This window comes from Xenopus laevis, chromosome 8L (genome assembly GCF_017654675.1).
Source record: "Xenopus laevis strain J_2021 chromosome 8L, Xenopus_laevis_v10.1, whole genome shotgun sequence".
NCBI classification, from domain to species: domain Eukaryota; kingdom Metazoa; phylum Chordata; class Amphibia; order Anura; family Pipidae; genus Xenopus; species Xenopus laevis.
In genome coordinates this window covers 89,621,801-89,640,423 of record NC_054385.1, presented here as the reverse complement: position 1 = coordinate 89,640,423, position 18,623 = coordinate 89,621,801, and the positions used below count along the sequence as shown (strand labels likewise).

The following is an 18,623-nucleotide window of genomic DNA, read 5'->3' as shown; positions in this document are numbered from 1 at the left end:
AAGTGAAAGAGAACTTATTGTCTAGTAGCTATTGAATGAACAATTTCACAGGAAAAAAAGGGGGTGGTTCACCTTTGAGATAACTTTTAGTATAATGTAGATAGTCATATTCTGAGACAATTTGCAATTGGTTTTCATTTTTTATTATTTGTGGTTTTTGAGTTATTTAGCTTTTTATTCAGCAGCTCTTCAATTTGCATTTTAAGCAGTCTGGTTGCTAGGGTGCAAATTCCCCTAGCAACCACGCACTGATATGAATAAGAATGTGAATAGGAGAGGAGCTGAATAGAAATATCAGCAATATCAAGTAGCAATAGCAATACATTTGAAGCCTTACAAAGCATTGCTTTTTAGAAGGGAGTCAGCGACGCCCATTTGAAAGCTGCAATGAGTCAGAAGAAAAAGGTAAATAAATATAAAACTATAAAAAATAAATAATGAAAACCAATTGAAAAGTTGCTTAGCATTGGCCATTCTATAACGTACTAAAAGTTGCCTTAAAGGTGAACCACCTCTTTATGACAATTATTTTCATAAAAAACAATTACAATAACATTAACTATGAAGTGTTCGTTTGCAACTGGAAGGGTGAACTGTGTCCAAAGAAAGGGCAAGAGAGCAGCTCAGACAGGAACAGGGCACAGGAGCACCTTCTGAGGCAGCAGGAATGGGACCATTGAACTGGCAATCTGTATAGATGGCAGTTGATAGTATGCTTGGATCATTATGCATGCTCCAGCCATTAGTAGTTTCCTGGCACGTGTCTGATGACATGGACCTCAGCAAAAACCGCAACAAAACTTTTCAGGAACTTCAGCTCTTCAATTCTCCAGACTAGAAGGACTGGACAATTTACCTGTCCAATGCAGAATTCCATAGAATAGAACTACTCACCAGTGTAACTCTAAAAATATATTTTTTTAAAGATTATTCTTAAGATCAGGTAGTATGCTTCACAACTTTTCATATATCCATAATTTCAAGCTTGACCTTACTGTTGTAGGTAATACAGCAACTGGCACCCATAGGTTACTAAAATATGCAAAAACAGTAATAATATTTCTGTGTATTAACAGTATCCTTTTTCTAAACTTTACAGGAAATAACCTGAGCATAGAGACTGCATATTTTACTCAATTGTCATAGTGAAAAAATCCAAAAGCGTTGTTTGACCTGGAGTAAAACAATTCAATAATTAATATTTGACTAAATGTATTTTTTTTTTTACCAGAGAGTGGGGACCAAAAAGGAATGGGGGGAAAACAAAACAGATGACTGTTGTGTAAAGCATAGGTGATTGCTTTTCAGGCCTATGTTGAGCTAATGTCATAAAGGTTATAAAGAGCAACAGTAACACAAACAATCTTTGCTATTCTAGAGCAACCATGTAGGATTTATTAAAACTAGAGAGAGATGTGCTGCTGTGTATATAGAACTAGAACTGTATGAAGGATTATGTGCCGAAAGGACTTGCCAGTGGTGCATTCTCTAATAGGGCTCTTAGTAGCTATATGATTTATATTAAGTCCAACATTTTATCAACGCCTTGAAAAAGAGCATCAAAATGACAATGTATAACGTTTTATGCAACTCAGGCTAACTTGCAGAGAAAATGAAGACGGCCAATGAAGAAAATTGAAGATAAAAACCATCAACAGGCTGAAACATTTATTTTAAGAAAATATACTGCAGTGATACATCGTTATCACCTTTAATTAAACAGGCCTTTACACAGTATGTTTGTGCTTATTACTCAATTGTGATTTACTAGACCAGCTTCTCTGAATCCCATCAGATTAGAAACAGGAGCTTCTTCAAAAATACAATATGCAACATGGGATGCCTAAGATATACAGTTTCAAATGGTTTTATTTTGGTTAACATAATTAGTTTCACGTTTCAGTCGCTCTTTCTTTTTTTGACAGTTTCTTCCAAACTCTCTGCAGTGCAACTTGACCCATCAGAAAGGTTATTCTAAAGTTCCGCTCATACCATTCTCTGAAATATATAGGAAAAAAGAGGAAAAAAACAAACATTTCTATATGCAGAGACAATTGTACTTAAGCTCCTAGTTTGTTTGTATTTGTAGTTTGTATTAATATTTCTACTTAAGAGATATACACCATAAATTAACCTTTTTTATTTACATATATCATTGTCTTTGATTGCCATTTATAATTTTGCCATAAAAGTATTTCACCAATGCTTTTACATAACCTATATGATCCTCATGTTCCTGTATAAAGGGACTGCCATATTTGTGCAGCAGTAGTCTGTTAGCATTAGAAACTAACTGACAGGTTGAGATGGGACAGTCAGGTTGGTAAAAGAGTCAGGTTTAGGAACTTCAACACCTCTCAAAAGTAGAGATATCAGGGAAAAATAGGTAACTTATAGGGGCCGATTCACTAAGGGTCGAATTTCGAAGTAAAAAATACTTCGAAATTCGACCCTCGAATTGAAATCCTTCGACTTCGAATATCGAAGTCGAAGGATTTAGCGCTAATCCTGCGATCGATCGAAGGATTTTTCGTTCGATCGAACGATTAAATCCTTCGAATCGAACGATTCGAAGGATTTTAATCCAACGATCGAAGGAAAATCCTTCGATCAAAAAATCACAGGCAAGCCTATGGGGACCTTCCCCATAGGCTAACATTGACTTCGGTAGCTTTTAGCTGCCGAAGTAGGGGGTCGAAGTTTTTTTTAAAGGGCAAGTACTTCGACTATCGAATGGTCGAATAGTCGAACGATTTTTTCTTCAAATCGTTCGAATCGAAGTCGAAGGTCGTAGTCGAAGGTCGAAGTAGCCCATTCGATGGTCGAAGTACCCAAAAAATACTTCGAAATTCGAAGTATTTTTCATTCGAATCCTTCACTCGAGCTGAGTGAATCGGCCCCTTAATGTACATTAATGTTTTGAAAAGTAATTTGTGTCACTATAACTTTAAGATTTAAAATGTTACTTCCGAAAACACAAAGCTGGACATGAATTGGTTGTTTTTAAATATTTGACCACTTACAGACAGAATGTTTACAATATATTAACAAGTAGATGGCCAGATTGCTTTTCTCTCATTGGTTCAGTCGATTTTGCCATAAATAAGCAGACCTGGGTTATATATCAGGTAGATATTCCATTTATATTCGATCAGGATGATTGTTCTACAAGCCGGAACATAGCCATACTAATAGGTGAGAAGAGTCTAAAATTTAGGACCACTTTGTCTGATTGAATGTACTCATTTATTGATATTGATATGTTTTTAAGCTGTAATTACTTGAATTTAAATTTCACCATTTTTGGTTCTCAATATTACCTAAATATGAGAAAAATAAATGTCTCTGCCCCGACCTGCAAATATCATAATATATAGTATTTTGACTTCAGTAAAGGACGTTGATACAGAAAAATCTGAAAATGCCAAACCCGAGGTTTATCGACTATAATAGTCTTTGCATACCAATGGACCCAAAGGTGAAGAATCTTGCAGTTAGTTATGAACTATTGAGTCACATCAATATGTATGCACAAGCACATATTAATTTAGTTAGACCTTTTTATAGAACCTTTTTATAAGGTTCATTTAGTGGAGTTGAAATAGTAAAAAAGAAGGCTATACCTGTTGTAGGATGTATGCTTTTCAAGATTTTTCCCAAGGAAATCCCTATAGAATTCAGCCATTTCCTCTGCATTCAGGTTTCTTTTCCTTCCTGTAAAGGATAAGAAGATCTTGTTTAAAAGTCATTATTATTCTAAAATAATTAACTTAATGGATCAGCAATTAAAAAAACCATGAATACTTACATTTTATAAATCAATGTTATCAAATTACAGTATGTCCATTCAGATGTCTTGGCTCATATTACACAAAACATAATGATGCAACAGGTACAGAGGGAAGACAAAGAAATGGAACTACATAATTTAAAAAAAAAAAAGGGGGGGGGTCTTGCCAATTCGCAAAATTCTTCAGATTTGAAAAATTATATTCTAATTCCAAATATGCTTTTGCATTAGAAAAAAATATATATTTTAATGACAAACAGCAAGGGCCTGGGTCAAAACAGCATTATTACAAAACGGCAAAACAATAATATACATGACTACCTCCAGAAAAGCACAATGAGTAAATAACTGCATTATGAAAAATACATTTAAAGGAGAATTATTTTGTAAAAAAAACAAGAATGTGCCAATGCATTATACTCTTTTAAACATAGAAGGATTGTGCTTAAGAAAAGTAGTGCTTTTGACTGATTTATTAAAAATGTCTGCAAAAACCCTATTAGTCTTGCCCATTGGTTCCAATTCCTGCTGCCTCCTTTCCCAGGCTGTGCGGGAAAGCTGGCAGCACTCAGCACATTGCACTGTAGGAACCAATTAGAAGCTAGGTGGGCCTGACAAGAACTGAAACCTGTCTCTTGCCTGTGTGACCACATGGCTGTGATTGGTTATCCCCCCCGTGCTTCTGGCGGGGACAGTTAGGACACGCCCACCCATCTTTCGAAACACAGACAGGGCCCTAGCAGATCTATAGGGAACTGCAAAAAAGGGGACATTTTTAAACATAATATTAACGATTGGCCATAGTAAAACCAGCACCTTATATTTCTCATCATTGCTTACGAGATTTTTTTTAGTTATGCTATAGGTCTTCTTTAGTAGTATTTCTGTCTTCTACTAAATACCTAATGTCTCGTTAAAATCATCTTGACAATCAATCTGTATGCTTACACAAAGCAACATAACATTAGCCAGTTTACCCTTGTGTATTGGCAAATAAATATTAAAAGTAATTAACTTCAGTTTTACACTTTTAAAACTGTGCAAGGGGGTCTTTTTGAACACAGCAATATTATACATTATATCTTACCCTCTTCATCTCTTTCACTCAATCCTAAAGCTTTAAGTTTCATATTAATATATTCTTCTTTCTCCTGAAAGACATTTTCAAGAATAATTAAATTTAATCTACCATTCTGCAAATATTCAGACGCTGGAAGCAAAATATAGAAGATTACTTTATGCAAATATATTTACATTTTAACATGTCTCTTAACATAACCTGGGCTGTAAGCAAAATAAAAAAAATAAAAAGATTTTAACTGCACTAGACATTTCCTCTTTACAAAAAAAGAAAATCACCCCAATGACATACATAGTTAATACAAGGAATGCTTTATATAGGTCATATTTATATTACAGGTATGGGATCGGTTATCCAGAAACCAGTTATCCAGAAAGCTCAGAAAGGCTGTTTCCCATAGACTCCAGTTTATCAAAATAATCAATTTGTAGAAATGATTTCCTTTTTCTCTGTAATAATAAAACAGTACATTGTACTTGATCCAAACTGAGATATAGTTAATCCTTATTGGAAGCAAAATCAGCCTATTGGGTCTATTTAATATATACATGATTTTCAGTGGACTTGAGGTATGAAGAACCGAATTAGATAAATATACATTATCCGGAAAACCCCAGGTCCCGAGCATTATGGATAACATATCCACTACCGGTACAATGATTGTCTAATTGTATAACTTACTTTTGTCTGCATAATCCATGAATGTGGCTATTTATTTGCCTTGAAGTGTCTGAAACATGGTGTTCTACAACTAAAGCATTTGACATTTTTACCCCCACAGGTGCACCTTGACAATCTATTTAATAATTAATCTGGTGCTCTGTGGAGGGAGGGATTATTTTCCCCCTCAAAAGAGAAAACATGTTAAAAGGTATCATGAATCCTGATCCACCAACTGGCAATCTGAGGAAGCAGTCTGGATTTGGTGGAAGCCAGTAAAATGTAATGGCAACTGTAAAGTTTGGTGAAGGACTGTGGTCTGATACAGCATAAAATAATATGCTTGAAAGGTTTTCCAATGTGTAGCGGAAAAGCTTTTCATAAAAGTAGAGGCAGTGATAACGGACCTAATAGTAATTTTCTCGGTTTTACACATCCCACAATGCCTCCTGCCTGGTCTGGGCCCACTAATCCTCAACAGAACAAGCTATGTTACATACAGTCATAATGGCTGACTAAAGTCACCCATGGATTTGAACAGTTTACCTTTATAAAGCTTAGATTCTGATTTGCCCAAAAACTTTGGTTCCATTCATGCGTTTCGTGCCTCAATGTCCTAAGTTTTTTCTCAAGCACAGACTCGTGCTTTGGAATAAAATAAGATATGGGTCTCAGGTTGGAATTTCTGTCAGGAGGGCCAATCCAGTCATATTGTGAAGCAGCAGGAGGACAAAATGTCACAGTCTGAAGTAAAAAAAAAAAAAAATGAAAATCTTTGAATTATATTGAAAATGTGTTTTCATGCAATATACAAACTAAGAGTAACGACACATGGGTGTTTTCTGGTGTTTTGTCAATCATCTCCGCTATTGCTATTATTGGGTCTAAGTACTTTAAGCTGGGTCAATAGGGCAGTATCATTAGCGCTAAGTCTTATATTTCATTTAATACACCAAGACACAATTTGGTTAAAGAGCTGTTTCTCTGTTGTCTGTTTTTACGGCACGCTTCACCATGTGATGGAATGCAGAATCTATAAATAAGATATCCAGCTTTATTATAGCACACATGCACAGGCCCAGGGCTGGGGAAACAGAGTACAGATGGAAGCACTGTGTTCCTATACGGTATGTAGTACCATATACCAGTGCATTAATTACACACCGGCCTGAGCGAGCTGCAAGGTTACCGATTAGATTCACTGGTGGGTACCTAACAACATGCACATTTATGCAGAGCTGTGTAATCGGAGTCTGGAGCAATTTTGAGTATCAGGAGTCGGAGTCACCAAAAATGTATCAACTGCGACTCCTAATAACTTTAAAAACAAGCACTGAAAATAATCAAATTATATTTAGGAGCTTCTATGAAGGATGATATGGCAGAAGCAATTCTGTTTCTAAGAACAATACTTTAGTTAATTTTGGATTGTATTTAAAGGAGAAGGAAAGCTACAGAGGCATTTTATTGCCAATTGATTAGCTGCAATAGTGCAAGCTAGAATGCTTTATTTATTCTGTAGAATGTTTTACCATACCTGAGTAAAAAGCTCTAGAAACTCTCTGTTTTTTTAGAATAGGAGCTGCAGTATTAACATGGTGTGACATCACTTCCTGCCTGAGTCTCTCCCTGCTCTGGGCTCAGATTACAGTAGAGAAGGGAGGGGGGAGGGAAGAGGAGCAAACTGAGCATGCTCTTGCCCAGGGCAATGAGGTTTAAGCTGAAAACAGGAAGTCTGATACAGAAGCCCATGTGTACACAATAGAAGGAAAGAAATGCTGTGTTTCTTATGACAGGGGACTCAGAGCAGCACTACTTTGGGGGTTCACTGGTATATTTAGATGGACCTTTCTGATAAGGCTTACTTAGTTTTAACCTTTCCTTCTCCTTTAACAACTAATCTACAGCTATATGCCAGGTTAAATTAATATAGAAGTTGTTTTAGGTTTTCCAGTTGTTTTTGGTTTATATAGTTTAACTTTGATTTTGGTTTAGCATTACCAAAGGATGTGGTTTATATTAAGGAACTTTGGCAGTGATAAAATGACATTTATGTTGTTCACTTAACTTCTTTCAGTCAACATGGAAATAACATTAGGAACAGTAACACCAATATGTGAAAGCATTTTAAAGTAATTAACATATAATACACTTAGCAAGCACTGGTAAAAGCTGTGTGTTTGCTTCAGAAATTCTTGTATAGTTTATATAAACAAGCTGCTGTGTAGCCATAGGGGCAGCCATTCAAGCTGGAAAAAAAAAGAGAAAAAGCAAGTTTACATAGCAGATAACAGATAAGCCCTGTCCAATACAATAGTGTTATCTGCTATATAACCTGTGCCTTTTACCTGTGCAGAGCAACAGTACATTATATTTAAAGGGATACTGTCATTTTTCAAAATGAATCAATTAATAGTGCTGCTCCAGCATATTTCTGCACTGAAATCCATTTCTCAAAAGATCAAACAGATTTTTTTTTTATTCAGTTTTGAAATCTGACATGGGGCTAGACATATTGTCAATTTCCAAGCTGCCCCAAGTCATGTGACTTGTGCTCTGATAAACTTCAATCACTCTTTACTAGAAAATGCTGTACTGCAATTTGGAGTGTTTTCACCCCCCCCAGCAAACAAACAAAAGAACAATGGGAAGGTAACCAGATAGCAGCTCCCTAACACGAGATAACAGCTGCCTGGTAGATCTACGATCAACACTCAATAGTAAAAACCCATGTCCCACTGAGACACATTCAGTTACATTGAGAAGGAAAAACATCAGCCTGCCAGAAAGCATTTCTCTCCTAAAGTGCAGGCACAACTCACATGACCTGGGGTAGCTGGGAAATTGACAAAATGTCTAGCCCCATGTCAGATTTCAAAATTGAATATAAAAAAATCTGTTTGCTCTTTTGAGAAATGGATTTCAGTGCAGAATTCTGCTGGAGTAGCGCGATTAACTGATGCATTTTGAAAAAATCATGTTTTCCGATGACAGGATCCATTTAAATTACTTTGATACACTTTCAGTGTTACAGTTCCTTTAAAGAGGAGTTGAAAGTACCATAAACTGAGGAGTCAGAGTTAAAGGATGTATTTAAACTATAGTGTTTCTGAAGCAAACACACATTTACACACCATTACAGAACAATGGTACATTATAATTTAAAGGGATTGTGCACCTTTACATTAACTTTTAGGGTGATGTAGTGATATTCTGATTTAATTTGATTTTCATTCTTTTTTTTTTATTATTTGTGGTTTTTGAGTTATTTCGCTTTTTATTCAGCAGCTCTCCAGTTTGCAATTTCAAGCAAGGGTCCAAATTACTATAGCGACCATGCATTGCTTTGAATAAGAGACAAATATGACTAGGAGAGGACCTGAATAGAAAATGAGTAAATAAAAGTAGCAATAACAATAAACTGAAGCCTAAAAAGCATTTGTTTTAGATGGGGTCAGTGACCCCTCCATTAGAAAACTGGAAAGAATCAGAAGAAAATGGCAAATAATTAAACTATAAAAAAATAATAATAAAGACCAGTTGAAATGTTGCTTTGATTGGCTGTTCTAGAACATACTAAAAGTTATATTAAAGGCAAACCATCCCTTTAATTTGTTTGGAGTTTAATAACACTTTTTTTTGGTGTTACTGTTCGTGAACGCTGAAGAACCATCCAAGCTATAAGGAAAGGTGAATTGCATACCTCCCAACATTTTGGAAGTAAAAAGAGGGACAAAAAATTTTTTTTCCCGCACGTAGCGCAGCAATTTTTTGACCACACCCCTTTCTGTGGCCACACCCCCTAATTACCATGTTTGTTTTACAAAATTTGGCAGGTTATGAAAGTTTGAAAATATTTCTCCTTATCTAAACTGTGTTTTTGTGTCTCAAAATTGTTACAAAGTATCTTATTTGCACCTATTAGGTGTTCTGGGCTCTCTGCTAAAAGCCAATTAAGTGAGAAACTTTGTTTCTTTTTCTGGCTGTTGAGTGCAGAGAAAAGAGGGACTTTCCAGTACAAATGAGGGACTGCGGGTTGAGCTGTCAAAAGAGGGACTGTCCCTCCGAAAAAGGGACAGTTGGGAGGTATGGAATTGTGCTCCATTGTTTATAGCCAGGCCACTAGGGTTTATGAGGGCTGACCTAGTTCATGATGTCAACATTCAGGATAATAATAGGGAGAGCTGTAGATGAGTAATTGTACCATGTCATTTCCTTATTTAATTTAGACAAGGCCATTGCTCAGAAGGATATCAGGCCTATAGCCTTCAGTCGTAGAGGTTTGACATACTTCAAGGCCTCCCCATACACGATATAGGCAGTATTAATAAGTAAGTAGCAATTAATCAGTGTAGTAGTAGCAGATGTCGCTGTGCAGTAGCAAGTATCGGTGGTGGAATACAAGCGGGTTTATGCCTGGCATCGTATAATCGGGGAATTATTAAGCGTCACCTTGGCTTGTACCGTTGCGGATGGTGCTGCCTCAGAGTGCCCGTGTCTGTGGAACAGAAGCCTAAGCGAGGGCCGAAAGACTGCCCCACGAATGTGACCGACAGCCATATTCCCCAACCACAATGGCTGCTGTCAGCGAGCACGACGCGCACATTTACGGCGGAACGTCACACTGAGCGTTGCCATGGAAACAGGTGAGGAGGAGCTTGCAGCGTTTGCGGTTTATCTTTTTTTTATTTGCATTGCTTCCCCATGCTGGGGTTTGGGGTGCTTCTCGGGTGCTAGTAGTGGAGGGGTGGGGAAGTAGTACATATATATATAGGACGAAGCAGGCGGTCAGAGCTGAAGTATGAGGTGAGTGTGATTATACAGAGGAAAGCGAGCGGCACGTTACACGCAGACACTTTTGCATTATCGCTTTGACAGCACCGAGACACGCAGCTGGGGAAATGATATCCCTTGCGGGGAGGGGCGGGCGTTATTTCGCACAAAGTACGCGAACATCCCTCAGTCTGACACTTGCGTCGCCTACATGCGGCTGCTGACACAAACATTTGGACTCTTCTTGGGTGAGGGGCTGCAAAGTCTGTCAGAAAGGAATCGCTGTGAATGAAAATGTCGCGCTGGGCGGCGGATAGATTTAGTAGCAGAACATTGGCAGCATGGGACTGGCTGGGCTCTTCGTCCGCGTCATGTCTGCAGCACAGTTTCCTGGTTACCATTCCACAGCAAGACCTTTCAACTGTGTCCGCTTGGAAATGGTAGGGTCTAATGTCTGCCAAGGGTTGCACGTCTGGCCTGATACTTTTACATTGACTGAACTTACTAGTTGTTGCCCAGTGCATCAGGACGTGTGCTGCCCTTTCTTTTCATAAATGTCAGTGCCATCACCTCCAGCTAGGCTTGCCACCTTTACTCGAAAAAATACCGGCCTTCCTATATATTTATCTTTTTTCTCTATTAATAACATTGGGATCAACCATCATTTTAATGGGCAGGTTGTTAAAAAACTGTCAGGTGGCAATCCTACCTCCAGCATTTTAACTCTGCTGCCAGACACAGTGGGATATGGAGTGGCCATTGCACCATTTTATAGACTGTTGTCTTTGCATAGCCTTTATATATATATAGTGAATAAAGTACCCCCTTTTGTAAAATATAAGGATATTATAAGTTACCGATATTATAAGGCCGAGTGTTTTTATACAGGTCATGGAACTCCGAGGTAACTTCTAATATCCTCATATTTTACAATTGGGGGTACTTTATTTATTATAATACACAAATTTCAATGAGTCATGTGACAGAAATGACATCCGAACTCACCGTTTATAACTGATGACATCAGAACTCACCGTTTATAAGGATATCATTTACAGGATATTCATGGCTTTTGTGTATTATATATATATATATATATATATGACCTCTAGCTGAAGGACTTTACTGAGTACTAGTTGCATAGTCTTAACATCTGTAACTTTGGTAAAAAAAAAAAGGCCATCTAGGACAGGACTGGATGTGACCTTATAATAGCCACTCAGGCTTCTTTAAGCTGGCCATGAATGCAAAGATCCGATTGTTCAAATCCTCGATCGATCAGACATCTCCCGACCTGCCACTAACCATTCCGATCAAATAAAGTAGTAAAAGAACAGATCAGCCGATGTTCTGCCCTGACAGCAATCATACGAACGTTATGTCCGACAAAGCTGGTGACAATCTCTCGCTGAAAATCGTACGATCGGCAATACAAGCAGAGATAAAATTGGCAGCCGACAGAAATCTTTTAACCTGTCCGATCGACCAAATGACTGATCTCCATAGGATGAAAAATGTCAGGACTCTCCACACACGGTCCAAAAATTGTATGAATAGAGGATTCCTACGATCGGATCTTTGCATCTATGGCCAGCTTAAGAGCTGCGCTGACCTCTTTGGATGAAAATCAGCAACTTCTTATAGTCTGGCCCCTAAACATTTGTATTAAATATCATGTCCCACCATTTGCAGCTTACAATACAAATTACTTGTATTCCCTCCAAAGAACATACAACATAGAAATCCCTACTCACACCTTAAGTTTTGCATTTATACATTAGAAAAGGGCTTAAAAGTGCAACAGTAATTTAGTGAATACAAACTCTCCATGTAACCCTTCATATAACACTCCACAATATATGGTACTATTGGACATTGGTGTAAATAAGCACTGAGCATTTATCAGAATCCATTCAACATTTAATTAATGGCACAATGTTTTGCACGCGTTGTTAAGAGATTATGCTTATGTTCTAGTTCTACAAGGATTTAAGACATAACTGACATGACAGAACATGCAACAGAATGTTCAAGTAATAATCACAGAAATCCAGCGTGGCACTTCAATCCTTAATAGATGCTCTTAAATCCATTATTCTGTGAAGATATGTCACTATTTAAGAGTTTGTAATTCAGAGTTTAATGTTAGAGATAATTAAAATGGGTTGTTTATTCTGAGCTTTAGACTCCCCCATAATATTCTAACATCTGATTTATTTGGGCAGTGGGACACAGGGCTTTTTGTTGCCTGTACAATTTGCTCAACTCAGGCTACAAAATGCACCCAAATACCCTTGTATAGGCCAGTCTTGTAATTGCTCAGATTTTGCCAGTGTAATCAAAAACTGAAAATGCTTACAGTCACATTTTCGAGCAATAACTTTATTACACTGCCAGGTCAGTGTAATAATTGAAAGTTCAGTTCCTCGAGTCTAAGCTCTTTGTTCTATTCTGTGTGAATATTATCCCCCCACTTTCTGTTTATAATCTCTTCTAATATAGTTGTAAAGACTAATCATGTCCCATCACAAGTGCCTTTTCTCCAGAGAAACCTAAACAGTTTTTCATAATTGGGTAATCTGAAGAAGATATGTTGTGTAGGACAAATCCAAAGCAGCAAATTTTGACTGCAATTTCCTTTATTGGGGAGTGGATACACACAACATGTTTCGGGCAAAGCCCTTTATCAAGTGTAAGTTTTTCATAATAGTTTTATTGTTTAATTTGCCAGTTTGCTGCCCTTCACTTTAGTCCAGTCTCTCTGCAAACTGGCACGATTTAGTATCCACAGCAAAAATGTGACATTACTTACCTGATATCCGAGGCCAATGCTCCTGTTTGTAGAAAACTGCCCTGACCCGGGATACCCGGAGGAGCACCAGCCTGGGGTATCAGGTAATTGAATACAGTCACTGGGGGGTGCCTAGCTTTTTTGAGCTTTTAGATTGTTAACTTTTCTTTTTAGATTTGCAGCATTAATGTTACACTATGGGCTGCATGTGCTCCTCTCTGACAGTCACATGCACAACCTAACGCAATGATTTGTGCATGGCTGTATGAGGTGTAGACTAATTGGAATTTACTATTTACACACAGAACCATGGCAAAATATACATCTAGTTAGTGTTTTCAACCTAAATGTCACTAATAATAACATTTACAGAGGGCAAACAGCCATTTCTGGGAACATCAGGACAAAATTTTAATTCCACGCATTTTGTAGTATTGATGTGTGATTTTTGCCTGTTACCTAGACCTCATTGGATGCCTCGTTTAGTCTGTTTGCAGAACAGATCATTGAAATTTGTGTTGAATATTTTTCATTTTACTAAACTAACATATTTTAATTCAGATTTGTTGTTTTAGTAAAAGAGAGAGTCAATATAAGCATGGATCAGTAACTTGTTTAGAATCTTTTTCTTTTATCAGTCTTTAGACTTACATTAATTTTGAACATTGTCTTGTTAGAGCAGGTCTGGAATGGGATTTAAAATAGGCCCTGGCATTTTAATTACAAGGCCTGAACCACCCCACCAGCCCACACTATATAGGGACTGTCTATGGCATCTTACAGTAGCCCCTCTGGGCTCCATTTGCCAGAATCCACCAATTGCTGGGCCTGTGTTGGGGAAAATATGCAGATGCTGTCTGATCGTCTGAAAAAAAGTCTGTAAACTCCACAATAACCGCTTAACATGCATGGAATATTTGTCAGTGAAGCTCTTTTCCGTGTATGCTCTACTGTAATTTTCATGATGCAGTTCAGAGGCTTAAGTACTAAGCTTTACAGTTATGGATTATTTCAGATGTACCTGCCGACCGAGAATTAAACTCATAGTGGGAGATTATTTTCTAGTAATACAGTTTCTGGTTTAAATTTCAGTACGTAGTGCAGTTATAATTATTACAGGTATGGAATCCATTATCCGGTAACCTGTTATCCAGAAAGCTCTGAATTACAGAAAGGCCATCCTCCAATAGACTCCAGTTTATCCAAATAACATATTATAATTTTCTTTTTCTCTGTAATAATAAAACAGTACCTTGTTCTTGATCCAAACTAAGATATAATTGATCCTTATTGGAAGCAAATCTAGCTTATTGTGTTTATATATTGTTTGCATGATTTTCTAGTAGACTTAAGGTATGCAGATCCAAATTATGGAAAGATCCATTATCCGGAAAACCCCAGGTCCCAAGCATTCTGGATAACGGGTCCCATACCTTTACTTAAATTGCTATTGAAAACTGTGCAAACGTATTTACTTGGGCAAACACTTTGAGTATATATTCTTTGAGATTGCACCGTTTTGAAAACATTAAAGATGGGCATTAAGTCAATTCACTTACACTAATGTCATGCAGCCTTTTATTTCCACCAGCAGAGAAGCCAGTTTTTGCCTCTATACCACCCAATTATGTGAGCAGTGACAGTCACAGCACACACAGGTAAACAGTCCAAAATCCATCCCATTTGTTCTGTTACAAACCATTACATGTGACATTAGCTTTAGATCATAGTGTGTTCTGTTTTTACCATGTATCCCTCCCTGGTATACATCCTATTGGCAGCTTTGGTAAGTGGCTGCATAAATGCACTGCATTCTGTAAACAAGGCAAACGTTCATATGTACTGTTGCCTTTAAGCATTGTTTCTGACCTTCCAAGGGGGTCTGCCCTCTCTGTCTGTATGCTTTTGTAGTTCACAGATTCCAACTCAATATCCTATAAGAATCTCATCCACTTTAAACCATTTTGTTTAGTGTCTTTGGACATTCTTTCTCCCTGATCTTTCTCTCAAAACTGGGGTGAGTGAAGACTCCATTTGCTTCTCCTTGGAAAATGGAACGTAGTGGAATCATATGTAGCACCTTGAATGGCTAATATAAAAATATGATCTACTAAATAGCATTTGTCCTTAGTTTTTTCCTTTTATATTATTAAAAGTAGGAGTTACCATACTACCATACTTTGTCTGAGCTGAAACTTTAGGCTGAGGGCATACAAACGTATTGAACGCTTCTCTCCACCTAATGAATATTAATGAGGCAGAGAGAAGTGAATACACTGAAATCAGCAGCTTCTTGTATCTGTATACATTTACAGTTTCCACCTATGCGGCTATACAGAGTTGAGATCAGCCTGAAAAACATGAAATCATGCAGGCATTTTGCAGCAGATCTCTGGTCCGCTTGTCTCTGTGGCATACATTGAATTATGTCCTTGGTCCATTGTGTCCATTTTGTGTGTTTTTAAAAAATACATGTCTTGGGAAAAATGTCTTTACAAGATTTTTTTTTTTTTTTAGCACCAGTATCTTCTAAGAAAATTGCCGTATGAGTATGGATATGGGTAACCAACATGCTTCAGTCACAGCTCTTCAAGAAATACAGAAGAAGGTTAAAGAAATTGAGCAACAAGTGGTGACATTTAGTGGTCTAAAGAGTGACCCAACTTATAAAAAGATTGAAAAAGCTCTAACTAAACAGTTATTTGAGATAGAATCTATTGACACAGAGGGAAAAGGAAACATTCTGCAAGCCCAAAAGAAAGCTACTGAAGAGACTGAAAGAGTTTTAAAAGAACTGGAGCAGAATGCAACTCATCCGCGCAGACTTGAGATTGAGATGATCTTTAGTGAAACTCAGAGTTTGGTGGCACTGCACACGACACAATTTAATAGTGGGGATGGTCCAAAAACAGATGAATTTGAGGAAGGAATTCAGAATATTCTGAAGAGACTTACTCAAGTAAAAACTGAAGGAAAGATTCCATTAAGAAAAGCTAGATATCGAACTTTAACTAAAGTTCTTGCAATTCAAGAAATTTTAGAAAACTCTTCTAAACAGCAAGTACTTTCTCTCCCTCTCTCTGCTGAGGCACATCCAACAGTTTCTAAGATTAACTCAATTATGTGTGATGTGAACAAAACCAGATGTAGTCTCATTGCTCTTCTAGCTGGTGTCAATGACAATGAAACATACAGGCATTTATCTTGCACTCTTACTGGATTAATTGCAAACCTGGATGCTCTTGATGTTTCTGGCCACACAGACATAAGAGAGTATAGGAAAGAAGTGGTGAAGGAAATCAACAGCTTGCTGAAATATTTGGATTTAGAGGAAGAAGCGGAGTTGGGAAGTGCTTATGACTTAGGCCAAAACCAATCAATTGTAAAAATAGAAGAGCTTCGCAAACAAATGGCAGCAATAAAGAACAGTCTTTTAGAAGTGCACCAGCGGGTGTCTGACATCCATATGGGTACAAAGTCAGAGTTGCAGGGCCTCATAGCGAACTTGGATGAAGTTAGTGTAGGGAGGAATCCTTGCATTCGTGAAGCTAGAAGAAGAGCAGTAGTTGAGGTCCAGGCTGTGATTACCTACATTGACCTAAAAGAAGTTCTTGAAAAAAGGCAGAGCTTACCAGAACACACCGTTTCAGAGCCTCCATGCTATATAGCTGTATGGGCTGTCTTTGGACATTTATCCGAACTTCAAAAGGAAGTCCTCTTCTTTGACGGGAAGAGAGCTGATAAAAATTATATGAGACTAGAAGAACTTATCACTAAACAATTGCTAGCTCTTGATGCTATTGATTCACAGGATGTCCGTACAAAGGCTGCAAGAAAACAAGCTGTGAAGCTTGCAAATAATATACTTGGATATCTTGATATGAAAACTGATGAATGGGAATACTAAAACAGCTACTGACTTGGCTTTGCTTGCACATTATGTATAGCTGTAAAGAGGTTACTGTTTCATTTTCACCCTTTGATAATCATTGCAAACATTAGGTTGTTCCTAAGCCAATTACCTGCCATAGGACAAAGCTTCTGTCAAAAGCTAACCAGTTTTGGTTTTCATGTAGCAACGGAGAATACATTCTGGCATGTAAATGCTAAATATCATACAGTTTTGACATTATGGAACAATGCACAGCATACTTATAGTTGTATCTCTTCGCTCTTTTTTGTGCTGATTCTTAAATAAAAATAAAATTGAGTTCTTTGCTTTTTTGGGTACTACATCTTCAGTGTTATGTGCACAATTCTGTGTCCTTTTTTTACATTTATAATGTTCTGTGTAAAGAAAATACAGGGAATGTAATTTGAATCTCATTACAAAATATTAATTCCAGCAGAGTCATAATTAACAGTCAGACATAGTTTAACCTCACAAAATGTTTCCTTGTGAAATATTATACCACAGAACTTTTACATTTGCTTTATTAATTTTATTAATTAATTATGAATTAGTTTCATTGTTTTAGTCTAGTTTAATTTTTTCATTTATGACAGTAAAAATCAAAATGTTTCTCTCGTTAAGTGAGATGTAGTCCCTTAAATATTTAAATGCTTAAAAAACTCCAATCATTTGGAGGGGTTATGTCCCCTTAAATACATTAATTAGGAAATGTAGTAACCTAAGTAAAAGGGAAATGGATGCAGTACAGGGAATATCAAGTTAAGGTTACGGAGAGTAGTAGTAAAGGTTTAATATATAATGCTGTTGTCATATATTTGTACAGTGTTCCTTGATCCAGACATGTATCTCTTAATTGGGTCTACAAACATAGCTCAGACATCCTCAAAGCATAGACCCTAATACATTCAAATGGGCAACATGGGAAAATGGTCATAATCACATTCTGTGGTTTCACGGTGGCCGATGGTGCTCCAGTGTCATCACAGTTGAAACGCAATGTATCATCACTACTCATATGCTATAACAAAATTAAATATATACAAACCCAACTCTGGCCTGTGTTCAAATGTAGTTGACTCCTACTCTGTTCCTGACTATTTTGATTGCGGTCTATAATTTCCGTAATATTGTGTGAGGTAGAAGACTATCTAACTGCCAGATTAGTATTAAGTATTATTATTAGTTGTTTGACAGGCCTTTCCCTTTTAGGCATGTACTCTCAAAAGTCATGCCAGCTTTAAAGGAGAACTAAACCCTAAAAATGAATATGGCTATAAATGCCATATTTTATATATTGAACTTATTGCACCAGCCTAAAGTTTCAGTTTCTCAATAGCAGCAATGATCCTGGACTTCAAACTTGTCACAAGTAGTCACCATCTTGGAAAGTGTCTGCGACACTATCATGCTCAGTGGGCTCTAAACAGCTTTTGAAAAGCTAAGCTTAGGGGCCGTTGCAAATTATCAGCAGAAAATGAGGTTGGGCTGTAATATAAGGTGATGCTACAAGGCTAATTATTCAATTCTGATGCTAGTTGCACTGGTTTCTGTGCTGCCATGTAGTAATTATCTGTATTAAGTACTAATCAGCCTTATATTGTGACATTTATATTCT

At 37.2% G+C, this 18,623-nt stretch overlaps 2 protein-coding genes across 14 annotated transcripts; one reads left to right on the top strand and one right to left on the bottom strand.

Annotated features, from left to right (window-relative positions):
- Nucleotides 1–1,651: 1,651 nt before the first annotated feature.
- coa8.L (cytochrome c oxidase assembly factor 8 L homeolog) lies at nucleotides 1,652–10,154 on the bottom strand. 2 transcript variants are annotated; one of them, XM_018230592.2, is made up of 5 exons: nucleotides 9,996–10,154; nucleotides 6,078–6,275; nucleotides 4,878–4,941; nucleotides 3,624–3,714; nucleotides 1,652–1,998 (listed from the first exon to the last, which is right to left on the bottom strand). In XM_018230592.2, the coding sequence occupies exons 1-5, from the start codon at nucleotides 10,089–10,091 to the stop codon at nucleotides 1,893–1,895; spliced, it is 555 nt and encodes a 184-aa protein (XP_018086081.1). In that variant the 5' UTR covers nucleotides 10,092–10,154; the 3' UTR covers nucleotides 1,652–1,892. The 2 variants fall into 2 exon arrangements, with proteins under 2 accessions (XP_018086081.1, XP_018086080.1); XM_018230591.2 differs by having other exon boundaries at nucleotides 9,984–10,146.
- bag5.L (BAG cochaperone 5 L homeolog) lies at nucleotides 10,049–17,330 on the top strand. Of its 12 annotated transcripts, none has more exons than XM_041573087.1 (3): nucleotides 10,124–10,177; nucleotides 14,687–14,752; nucleotides 15,610–17,330. In XM_041573087.1, the coding sequence occupies exon 3, from the start codon at nucleotides 15,641–15,643 to the stop codon at nucleotides 17,000–17,002; it is 1,362 nt and encodes a 453-aa protein (XP_041429021.1). In that variant the 5' UTR covers nucleotides 10,124–10,177; nucleotides 14,687–14,752; nucleotides 15,610–15,640; the 3' UTR covers nucleotides 17,003–17,330. The 12 variants fall into 12 exon arrangements, with proteins under 12 accessions (XP_018086076.1, XP_041429021.1, XP_041429022.1 ...); XM_041573088.1 differs by having other exon boundaries at nucleotides 14,687–14,753; nucleotides 15,613–17,330; XM_018230583.2 differs by lacking the exon at nucleotides 10,124–10,177 and adding an exon at nucleotides 10,201–10,337.
- The last annotated feature ends 1,293 nt before the right edge of the window (nucleotides 17,331–18,623 follow it).

Coding starts and splice junctions, on each gene's coding strand:
- coa8.L (XM_018230591.2), bottom strand. CDS start 10,091: ATGGCTGTCGGTCACATTCGTGGGGCAGTCTTTCGGCCCTCGCTTAGG. Junction 4,942..6,077: donor AGAATCTAAGCTTTATAAAG/GTAAACTGTTCA, acceptor AATGTCTTTCAG/GAGAAAGAAGAATATATTAA. Junction 3,715..4,877: donor GAGTGAAAGAGATGAAGAGG/GTAAGATATAAT, acceptor TATCCTTTACAG/GAAGGAAAAGAAACCTGAAT.
- bag5.L (XM_018230587.2), top strand. CDS start 15,641: ATGAGTATGGATATGGGTAACCAACATGCTTCAGTCACAGCTCTTCAA.